This window comes from Mastigoproctus giganteus, chromosome 1 (assembly GCF_048544385.1).
Source record: "Mastigoproctus giganteus isolate SK-2022 chromosome 1, ASM4854438v1, whole genome shotgun sequence".
Taxonomy (NCBI): Eukaryota; Metazoa; Arthropoda; class Arachnida; order Uropygi; family Thelyphonidae; genus Mastigoproctus; species Mastigoproctus giganteus.
In genome coordinates this window covers 81,056,187-81,068,724 of record NC_143575.1, presented here as the reverse complement: position 1 = coordinate 81,068,724, position 12,538 = coordinate 81,056,187, and the positions used below count along the sequence as shown (strand labels likewise).

The window sequence follows — 12,538 nt, the reverse complement described above, 5'->3', positions numbered from 1 at the left end:
TCAGATTACTCCATCTTGTGGCTATTGTGTTCATTTGTGGCCATTTTTCAGAAAAGGCCAGTGGGTGTGGAATTTTTATTCACTTATTGGACAAGTGAATAATAGACACCTGCTTCTGCATTGGCAGGGATGGGTACTGGGAAGCCCTTCCTGGTGATCCCTGCTTTCTTGTAGTAGAGTGGCTAGACCAACACCACAACTGAACACTATATTATATACATATCTGGCCTTTTCTTTACAGTCTGGCATTATAGAATACATGGCAGAGTTTCTTCAGAGGGGCTTAGAGGGGAACAGGTATCCTGTGTTTTATCAGACACTCAGCCTAAAACACTGATGGATCCAATATCTCTCTGTTACAGAAGATTTAGGAGAAGTCCGGTTGGCCTGCCTCCCTAAAACCCACTCATGCACACCTTCTCGATGGTAAGCCCTGTTATGTCACTTAGGTGGCAAAGAACGTGTAGAGTGGTTCTCTTCAAGACACCTGGTCAGCGTGAAGAGGAAAAGACCAAACCCTCCAGCATATGAGAGCACAACAATACAAATAGACCTCAGTCCCCAGCAGCTTTCACTCTCCCTCTTACGGCAGCGAGAGGATCAGAGTGGAAGCAGAGGGTGCTAAGAATCTCTGGGTACGACCAGGCTGCCATGCACGGAAACTGAACTTGGCCTGTTATAACGTACGATCACTCATCGGTGAAGACAGGATATTAGAGCTGGAAAAGGAATTAGAAAATGTGAATTGGAATATCATCGGTTTGGATGAAACAAGAAGAAGAAATTAATCACTTATAAGTTTATTAAGTGGAAATCTGTGAAAGGAGTGAAGGTGGAGTTGGGTTTCTGGTCCATAAAGATTTTAAAAACAACATTTTGGAATTCAAAAGTACATCACCAAGGGTGTCAAGACTAATACTCAACATTTCTAAGAGGTACAAGCTAAAGATTATAATGATTTATGCACCAACATCGGGCCATGATGATGAAGAGGTTGAAGAAAACCCACTACATTATTATTATGGGGGACTTCTATGCTAAGGTTGGAAAAAGGCAAAACAGCGCAGAAAGAGGAACTATAGGAAATTTTGGAATTGGTGAAAGAAATAAAAGAGGTGAAAGACTTGTGGAATTTGCAGAATCTCAAGGACTATCAGTAATGAACACTTTTTTCAAGAAAAAGGTGAACAGAAAGTAGACATGGAAGAGTCCAAATGGATTAACAACTAATGAAATCAACTTCATCCTCACTAACAGAAGATATATTGTGAATGATGTTACCGTCCTGAATAAGGTAAATGTTGGAAGTGATCACAGAATGGTAAGATGTACAGTTGATATAGATGTAGGAAAGGAAAAAACTGACTCGAGTATATAATACAAAGGTCTTTGAGATAACAGAGGAGGAGAAAAAGCAGTATGTACTGGAACTTAAGAACAAGTTTGAGCTTCTGCAGACTGCTCAGGACCAAGATATCGACAAGGAATATTACAACTTTCTGAAAGTGATAAAGCCCAAGAAACCTATAGGGAAACAGAAATCCAAAGAAGAAAAAATTAGTCAAGAAACACTTGTCATGATGAACCGAAGACAACAAATGAAGAGCAAGAAAAACACTGACAGGGAGAAAATTGAGTATACTGAGTTATGCAAAGCCATTAGAAAGAGACTCAGAGAGGACATAAGATTTAACACAAGATTTTTTTTTTTTTTTTTGATTTGGTAGTTGTTGGCGCATCGGCTTCTGCGGCCATATTGCACCTCCCAAGGTTTTTGCAGTACTTTGATCCAAGCCCGAGGCGGGAATTGAACCCGCGACCTTTGGGTTGCCGGGCAGGTACTTTACCAACTCGGCTAGCCCGGTTGGCTTTAACACATGAAAAGTAGAACAAGCATTAAGGGAAAACAAAGGATTTAAATCAGCAGCCATGAGCAGTAATACAGAAAGACAAATGATACTGAAACTGAAGAATAGCGATGGTGTACTTATAAACAGCAGAGAAGGCATAATTCAAATAGCAGAAGACTACTATAGAGAATTATACAAGGAGCGAGGGAATGATACCAGCAGTGGGGAAGATGGATTGCAAAGTAGCAACACATACGACATACCCGATATTCTTCCTGATGAGGCAGAACATGCATTGAAGAAAATGAAGAATCGGAAAGCCCCGGGGGAAGATGAAGTTACTGTAGAGTTGTTAAAATTGGGAGGAAGAGACATAACACAAAAACTGGCAAGGCTCTTCACAAAGTACATTAGAAAAGGTGTGACGCCTAAGCAGTGGAATAATGCAATCATAGTTTTGCTGCATAAGAAAGGAGATAAATCAGAAATTGGAAATTATAGACCAATTAGCTTGTTATGCCACATCTACAAGTTGTTCACAAGGGTCATTACTAACAGATTAGAAAGAATACTTGATGAGAATCAACCGAAAGAGCAAGCTGGCTTTAGGACAGGATTCTCAACTATGGATCACCTTCACGTAATATCACAGCTAATGGAGAAAGCAAATGAATATAAAACACCATTATGTCTGGCATTTGTGGATTATGAAAAGGCATTTGACTCCATACAGCATAAGGCAATGTTTCGGGCACTGGAAAGACAAGGCATAGATACCCCATATATTATGATTTTGAAGAAAATATATGAGAGTGCTACCTCCTTTATTAGACTAGACAAAGACAGTAGCAAATTTAAAATTGAGAAAGGAGTTCGACAAGGAGACACAATATCTCTGAAGCTGTTTACTGCTGCCCTTGAGGAAGCTTTCAGAAGATTAGACTGGTCGCAGAAAGGAGTCAATGTGAACGGAGAGTACCTAAACCATTTACGATTTGCAGATGACATTGTGGTTATAAGCCACGATCCTAAAGAATTAGAGGAAAATCATAATCAGTTATGCACAGTTAGTAAGGATTTTGGACTAAAGATGAATATGGCTAAAACAAAAGTAATGATGAACAAGTATGCCACGGAAAGGGAAATAATGATTGAAGTAGCAGTAATTGAAAAGGTGGAGTCATATACTTATCTGGGACAAGTTATTAGCTGTAATAATGATAAATGGCTGGAAGTCAAGAGAAGAATAAATTTTGGATGGGTAGCATTCAGGAAATATAGTCACATACTGAAGAGCAATATCCCAGTTTGCCTGAAACGTAAAATAATGAATCAATGTATACTCCCCACCACGACTTATGGAAGTGAAACTTGGGCACTCACCAAAAGAATGGAAGAGAAGCTGAGAACTACACAGCGAAGAATGGAACGAATTATATTGGGAATCAGACTGTTAGATAAGAAGAGAAACACATGGATTAATCAGCAAACTCAAGTAAAGGACATTCTTATCAACACTAAAGAACTAAAATGGTCTTGGGCAGGACACATAGCTCGAAGACATGATGACAGATGGACTAAGAAAATAACAGAATGGTACCCAAGAGGAGCTAGAAGAAAACGTGGAAGACAAAGGCGGAGATGGATAGATGAAATTCATGAGTTTTTGGGTAGTAAATGGATGGCCAGTGCTCAAAACAGAAGGAACTGGAAAGTTGCTGGAGAGGCCTTCATCCTGCAGTGGATTGAAAATGGCTGATGATGATGATGATGGCAGAGTTTCACTGACATTCCAGGGCTACTTTACCTTAGACATACATAAATGCCCATAACATATTCTAAATTTGTAGCATTAAATGCTTAATCACATTATGCTTGCTCTTACAAGAATTTTTTTTTTTTTTTTTTTTTTGTAACAGAAGGAGAAAATAAAGTTCATGTTAATTAAACAAATTTAAATACTAATTTTCAATACCATTCAGAAATTCATCCACTGAGATATCAATAAATAACACACACACAATTTTCATGGAGATATACATCTTCATACCTTGTTCATGAAGATCTTTTAGGGCAACCAATCTGTCAACAACCTGTGGTAAACTAACACTCATCACTTCTGCTTTTTTCATTAAATCATATAATTCTGAAATCTTTGTCTGTTTATCGACATCATCTATTTGTGCTTTCTTTTCATTCACTTGTTGGAGACGCTGATGTAGAACCACCAAACGGCCTTCTATTTGTTCTAGGTGACTTGGATCTAACAGACTACTTTTGGCAGAAAGTATGTTGATAGCTGCCTGGAATAATAACAAATTTAAAAAAAAATAATAAGAAGAAGAATTCAGTTTAAAAATTAAAAGTGTAATGGCAGAAATTCTCTCAAACAGTTTAAGAGGACATATATCTTTTGGATAGTCTAGATTCTAGAATATTAAGAACATAAGACATAATATAGGTGGTAGATGACTCTCATCGACCGGTGCAATACCACCACTTTGCTTATTGGAGGCTTGAAGTGGTGAAACCCATGTTTAGTCTCTAGAGCAAAGCTTTCGGCATCCCCCCCCCCATACTTCTCTTTCAACCCATGCACGGTACTAAGTACTATAGGTTTTGATACCTTTCGTGTTTGGGGTTTCCATAAAAAAATAAAATAAATAAAATAAGCTTTCTATTGACCAGTTCAGAATGTAGCCTGACCATCATCAAAGTGAGAAAAGCATAGAAATAACTTATAATTACCATGCCCAGATGCAAAACCTTGCATTTATTAACATTAAAGTTTAATTGCCACACGGAGTGGATATAAGAGAAGGATCATTATTTAACTTTTTATTTTATTTTGGATAGTCTAGGAGATTAGGAGAGATTCTGGGGACATACGTAGAAACAACATTTCACGGTAAGCAGATTCATCATCTGCACAGAGTCAACAACTGCTCAAAATAAAAGTAATACTTAGAGCAAAATAAAAAGCCTAGTTATTTTGATGTCGAGGGAGTATTATCTTATATGCTAATGCAAAGAAAGGTTAGAGATCACAGTTATTTCATTTAAGATCACAATTATTTCATTTAAGATATATAATCTTCTCTAGAAATTGAATATGAGCATGAAAGCAGCAGATTCTTTTTGTGAAAAATATAACAGCACTGGATTTTTGAAGCACTGAATGTAACTATGATATTTTCTTCTTACTGGAGAATTACCAAATCAGTATTTAAGGAACTAATGGTGGATATTTGAGAAAATGCAGCTGTTTGTGCAGAGCTGAGTTTATTGTTTGTCTGTTTTGGGATTTATTAGGCACATCGGCATCTGTGGCCATAGTTTATTGAGTGTAGTGTACTATTATCAGAAAAATTAAGGATAGGATTTCCAGTCAGTGAAAGAAGGTAATTAATGTATACAGGAGGAAAAGAATGGTGAAAGAAAATGATCTTGGGGAACTTCAACACTAGTTGAGAGGTCAGAAGATGAAGAGCCACATACCATTACAAACTCAGCAGTCAGCATGAAAGCAGCAGATTCTAATAAAGCTTGATTAGAAGAGATTTAAGCTCTTCTAAGAGCTTGCCTAGAAGAGCTTAAACACAACCGAAAGCCTTAGGAATGTCAACAGCAACTACTTGAGTTTTTCCAAACTTTTCCTTGGGCTGGTCCAGAGATTGGTATATAAGATAAGGTATCACGTAGATTGGCAGCAACAGAATCCATATAGGTAATTAAAGGGGTTATGGCCCCACCAAGTTTGTTACCACTGCTAATAACAAAATTGTGTGAGGCCACTTTCATGTAAATGTAGATTATAAAAAAAAAAATAGCAGTTATTTGCAGAGGTCAGCCACGTGTGAATTATTCAATTGGATTAATTTACCTGTTTTCCACTTTTACTTTATAAAAATAGATTTTGTGTTTTGTACACTTAATTCATCAATTGCCACATTTTAGGCTGAATTTTATAAATGTAGAATTCCAGTTGAGACAACAATATGCCATAATAATACTGTGTAACAGAGCATGGTTACACTTCAGAAAAGTCATCCATTTTTTAATGAAAGGCAGCTTTTGATCAATTCAAGAGCAGTGAAAGTGAGAGTTTTTTGCTTCTGAAGAAGACACATAGTAGTAGTAATAGTAGTAGCATGTGATGCAAGAAAGCAAGTGTATGAGCTTATGCAGCATCAGCCAAAAACAAAAGAAAAAATTCACACAACCATTCCCTCTAAATGTTTGACCTGTTCCTCCTTAAATTTATTTAACCTATCAACTTCCACGACAGATGGAAGTTTTTTACAGCAAATAACCACCCGCTGGCTAAAGGCAAATTTCCGCACATTTATTGTACATCTGTGTTTTCTTAATTTGAATTTATGCCCCCTTAGGTTCGTAATCTGAACAAGTGGAAGGATCCTATCAGAATTCAGCATGCTCAACCCATTCAAGGCCTTATACACCTCAATCAGATCACCGCGCAGGTGCCTAGTCTCCAGCCACTGCAATTTGCAGAACTTAACCTCTCTTGGTAAGAGGATCCCTTCATTCCCCTCACCAATCTTGTTGCCCTTCTCTGTACATGCTGAAGCAAATCTACATTCTTCCTAAAATGAGGCCTCCAGACCTGTACGCAGTACTCAAGGCGTGGCCTGACCATTGCCTTATACAGAGGGACAATCACCTCCTTTTCCCTGCTAGCAAAATTCCTATATATCATTGACAAAACCCCATGACCTGCCCTGGCAGCCTGTCTGCATTGCTCAGAAAACTTCATATCTGACTACACAATTACTCTCAGGTCTTCCTGACTGTGAATTTTCTACCACCTTAAGTGTAGTACCACACAGTTGTTACGTTTTTCTGAAGTTACTTCTACCCATATGCAGTACTTTGCATTTGTCAAGTTAAACTTCAGTTGCCACTTCTTAACCCATCTGCCCAAATTTTCTAGATCCTGTTGCAGTAGCACACTGCCATTACTGTCATTAACAACCCTGCCAACCTTTGTATCATCTGCAAACTTCGACACTTAAGCCTGATATATCTTCATCAATATCACTGATAAATATACAAAACAACAGTGGACCTAACACCGAACCCTGGACTCCACTAATAACATTAGTCCAAGAAGAGCAGCACCCATTGATTACCACCCTCTGTCTTCTCCCACTCAACCATCCTTTTATCCATTGTAGCATCTTACCCTTAATACCATTCTGCTCCAATTTGTACCATAGTCTTGCATTAAAAGTTCCAGATTCATGCAGCTTTGTACTATTTTCCTGGAGTCACTTTCAGAATGAAACAATTCCAGTTTACCATGCTTTTTTACCTTTGAAGGCTATTGAATTGTATAGCTACCTTCTAAGCCAAATTCAATTAAAATTAGAATATCATGGTGGAACAGGCATCTTGCAAACAATTAATGTGGATTACAAAGTTGCTGCCCATTTTGTAATTAGGTGAGTAATCAGTGATCATAAAGGCATTTATTCTGTTGACAGTATGCTTAGTTGCTGAAGTCTTTAACATGATTACAATAACCTGAGAGTTGAGTCATCAATTATGGGACTGTATGCTTAGCATTTAACTGCTTAAATTTGTTGGGTAAAGACTTTTGGATAAATGAAAATTTTAAAATAAATTTGCAGAATCACTGGGATAACAGTGGCTCACATACAACTAATCATGCTGAAGGCTACCATAATCTCAGTTTCACAGATATGAGAAGTATGCATTTAGTCTTACAAAATTTTCTTTGCTCTGCAATCAATTGCATAATTGGGACCAGATTAAAATTTGTAATTTGAAGCGTAGCTTGTATCAGCTCACAGATCGAGATCAAATTTACTCTGACCTAGATAATCGGATAGCCAATGAAAAAATTAATTCTCTCAGTGAACTGGCCATTTGTGAGATTTTCCAAACTTATGATCAAATTATGCATGGTAACACATTACAATTTTTAATACTAAAATTCATGATTATTTATATCATATACACTACTATCTAATTGGTAAAAATAGTAGTGTTGTAATAAATAACTAAGAGCTCATGTTGTATGTAAGCAGTACTCTATTTGTAAAGTATATCTTAATTATAGTAAAAGTGCAATTTGGAAAAATCAAATAGATATATTTTTACATAAGGAATGAATGAAATCTTTAAATGATCTATCAAAAAGATATGGAGTTCATAAAAGTCATTTATGAAGTGGAAAGAGAACAAATGATCAGAATCATATATTTTATAACATACTGCACAAAATTTCGTGAGTAAAGTTATGATATAGACAGAATGCCATACCATGTTCTTATAAACTGTTCGCATCTTACAGAAGATGTACTTAATATATTTTAGTTTGAATATATACTAACAAATCTTTTATGCAAAAGAATTATGTCACAGTCAGGAAACTTTAAACACTAGCACCTGACACATATTTTAACAATTTAATAGATAACTGTGGAATGGTCATCTTGTTGCAGTGTCCTCACTCAAGGAAACATTCCATGAGGAGAAACACTAAGCTCAGTTGAAGCCAGAGGATTGTTGGACAATGGATAAACATTAAAGTGATGTGGAGCAACCACCCTGTTGAAGCTAACATCGAAAGCCATCCAGCTGAAGTTTATGCCTTGAAGCATACATGGAGGGGAAACTGATCTCAAAGAGGCTTCTTTCAGAGTTTCTGATATTGTTCAGGAAACAATTGCCAGGCCGAACAACAAGGAGTGAACTGAAATTCCCTTATCTTAAGGATACCACAGCGGATGACCTGTGGATACTAGTAATCGAAATCTTGGAAAGGTTTTATTTTTACTTACATTACTTTTTAGTCACATTTGCATATATATATATATATATATATATATATATATATATAAGCATGTATTGTGCTCATCATATCTTCTGTCTGTCTGTCCGGACATAGTTACTTGACTCTCAGTGGATGGAATTTCATGAAATTTTATATTTGGGTCTTTTAGAAAGATCTGTTGAGCTATCCAGTGACTTAGCTATCGAAACTAGTCAACGGGAATGACAATTCGAGCATTTTTCAGATATTCTGGAATCTCAACTGGGAAGAACTTCTATAAATGATTCATCTATCTCTTCATTCTACCAGAATTTGAATGACTCTAACTCTTGTGAAAATACCTTTCTGCCATGTCACTTGCCAACAATTAAACCAAATAACTTATGCCTTACTACAGCATCAAAAGATGCAATTACTGTATTCTATATGAACGCACGCAGTCTTGTAAAACATAATGATGAAATCCTCGCTCAACTGACATCATGGAATCTCCATCCAGACCTGATGGTTTTTACTGAGACCTGGTTCTCTCCTGAAGTTTCAATCCGATTTCAAGATTATGCTCTCTTTCACAGTTGCATATGTGATTCTAAAGGGGGTGGAGTTGCTATTTACGTTCACAATCATCTGCGATGCTCTGCCTGATCAAGCTTGTGAAATCACTTTTATCCGCATTGCTTCTCTGGTGATTGGGTGTCTATACCGACCTCCCTCAGCTTCAGTCAACAGTTTCTTTGTAACTCTTGACAATATTATATCTCACTTCACAAGCAAATTCCTTAGTCTTCTGCTGATGGGAGACTTTAATATTAACATATTTCAAAGCTCTTCCTCTCAAGTGCAAGACCTCCTAGATGTCATTTCTTCCAATGGTTTTTCTCTTCTGACTGACGGAATTATCCCGACTAGAATGGGAGAGTCCCACAATTCCCTTCTTGACTTCGCAATTGGGGAATGCTCACTAACCTATGCAGTACTGGATGCAACCATTTCTGATCGTTGTCCCATCTTAATGGTAATTGAAAATGAAGAAATTGTGGAAGAGATCATGCACACTTACAGATCTGTGACTCCCAGGCTCTCTCAATCAGCTCTGTTATGATCTCCAGCAGTCTTCATGGGATGGGGTGATTGCTACAGATGATCCTGAAATTGCGACGAACTTCTTCTTTGAGCATATCCTAAATAGTTACGAAAAATGTGCGTCATACATCAGGATCCCAGGGAATAAAAAGACCACTAGGCCAAGATGGAAATTATGCCCATTTATGTCAAATAAAATTTGTAACATGCTAAAGAAAAGGGACAAACTTGCAAGAATTGCTAGAGAAACAGGAAAGGAAGCGGATAAAAACAAATACACAACGTACAGAAACAAAGTCACCGACAGTATTAGGTTGGAGAAAAGGAAATATTATAGTTCAACTTACAGGCGTCATTACAAGCAAGGAAAAGTGGACAGTCTTGGACAAGCTACTACCTGGAAGAAAAACAAAATCACAGAGCTAGGTTGGAGATGTAGTTGAGAAGGAGGTACTCATTTCGGATGACCAGGAAAAAGCCGCAGCCTTCCGTAATCACTTTATCTCAAGTGTGAATAACCTTTTTAAAGACGAAGTTGACTCTAGAGATAATGCAACGAGAGAATCTGTCAAGCACTCAATGAGGAGCTCTTTTTTCCTTGCTCCGCTCTCAGATCAAGAGATTTTAGAAGCAGGACATCAATTAAAAGAAAAGAGAGCCCCTGGCTTTGATGAAATATCTCCTGCTCCGCTGAAAAAGGTCCTTAACTCAATTCTAACACCACTGAAGTATATTTACAATCTTTGCTTTCAATCTGGTAAATTCCCGTCTCAATTCAAAAAAACAGTCATTGTTCCTGCTCCTAAGGGGAAAAATTGTAACTCTATCAACAATTTTCGTCCAATAGCTCTACTCTCAGTTTTTGCAAAATTATTCGAAAAAATTCTTCGTGGCAGACTCATGGGCTTCCTGGAAGTCAATCAGCTTATCCATCAACAACAGTACGCTTATTGTTCAAAAAGATCCACTGACCTGGCAATTGGTGACTTCTGCTCTAGGATCACGGACTGTCTTGAAAAGGGTCACTATGCAATAGCACTGTTTCTAGACCTATCAAAAGCTTTTGACTGCATAAATCATAATATCCTACTCAACAAGCTCTACAATCTTGGCTTGAGCTGGTGAGTATGGGCTTGGCACACCCAGGGTCCTGAGCTGGATATCATCATTTTTCTCTTTCTTGGTGATTTCCTTCTACTTTTGACTCTCTCTCTCTCTCACACACAGGGTAAATTGGGAACTTTTTTTTTTTTTTTTCCTTGTGCAGCATAAGCCTCAGGCTTCCTTGCATCATATGACTATTAATAATAATAATAATAATTAACCTTCTCCTTGAAGACTACTTTACTGTAGGCCATTTGTCGTTAAAACAAACCAGTCTTTTTCAGACATTTCTTATTTCGCCAGGGGAGTACCTCAAGGCTCACTTCTCGGACCTATCCTATTTGTTCTTTACATTAATGAATTTCTCTCTCATCTTCCCACCTAGCAGTGTATACCGATGACATTTCCATTCTAATCACTGATAAAGACCCTAACCAACTTCAATGCAAGATCTCTGCCCTGCTCTCTGAAATGCATAGTTAGCTTCAAAAGAATCAGCTAATACTAAACCCAGAAAAATCCAAATATATGGTGTTTAGGACAAAAAATAAACCATTAAATATTGATTTCGAAATAACATACAAAGGAAAACAACTTGAAAGGGTGAATGATACCAAGTTTCTAGGAATCTGGCTAGATGACAAGCTGAGTTGGGATAAACAAATGATCACCTTACGAAAGATGACTTCGTCACTAGCAGGAATACTCGCCCGAGCTTCTGCCTGGGCACCTCCTTCCCTTCTCAGACTAGTATTCCTTTCCTTAATACAGCCTCACTTCACATATGGAATCATCTCATGGGGTACGACCAGTCAAGATAACCTTACGAGAATCATTTCAATTGTCAATCGATGTGTTCGTTCAATTTTGGGCCTTCCCTGGAAAGCATCGGTGACTTCGAGATATAAGGAAGCGAGACTCTTAAGCATCTACCAACTGATACAAAAAGCTGAGGTGGTCTTTGTCTACAATGCTTTGAAAACACCAAACTTTCCTCCTCTCTTCAGATCCTTTTTTATAACAATAGAAGAAGGAATAACATATAATTTAAGAAATGAAGCGAACCTGAAGGTTCTGCTTTTTAGAAAAGCCATAGGTCAGAAAAATATAAAATACAGAGGCGCAAAAACCTGGAATAATCTTCCTGAAAATATCAAAAATGCCATTTCACCAAACAGCTTCAAGAAGCTCCTGACTGAACACATCACCAGGGATGTCTGATCTAAATCACCTTCCACTCAACTCCTGAACTTTCTACAATGCATACCAGTTTGTAAATTATGTAAACAAGTTGAAGGAATAGCTGTCAAAAAGCTTGTAACACTCTACACAATTTCATAATTTTTTCTTTCATACTTGTTATTGTAAAAGTACTCACAATGTAATTATAAGTACTGTTGTTAACCACGCAACATGTGTGGTTAGTTTACGAAGTCTCTGTAATGGAATGTAGAAATATGTCCGATTCATGGTGTATCTGGTTTTATTGTTATCTTTTTCAAAGGGACATCCTCTAAAAAGCCTCTGGCTTATGTGTTCTCCCTCCCTTCTTGCTGTTATCTCCCAACAATTGTAACACAAAATAGGGATAAATAAATTATCAATTATCAATCAATTATCCCAAATTTAATTAAAATTGGACAAACAGAAATCCAGAAATTATTAATTAGCACTTGGA

General features: G+C 37.3%; 1 protein-coding gene across 1 annotated transcript in view; it reads right to left on the bottom strand.

Moving 5' to 3' along the window:
- The window catches only part of DCTN2-p50 (dynactin subunit 2), a 194,615-nt gene that overhangs the window by 15,554 nt on the left and 166,523 nt on the right, over nucleotides 1–12,538 (bottom strand). The window contains exon 10 of the mRNA XM_090380696.1: nucleotides 3,901–4,153. Coding sequence (XP_090236822.1) covers nucleotides 3,901–4,153 — 253 coding nt within the window. The remainder of the gene's footprint in view (nucleotides 1–3,900; nucleotides 4,154–12,538) is intronic.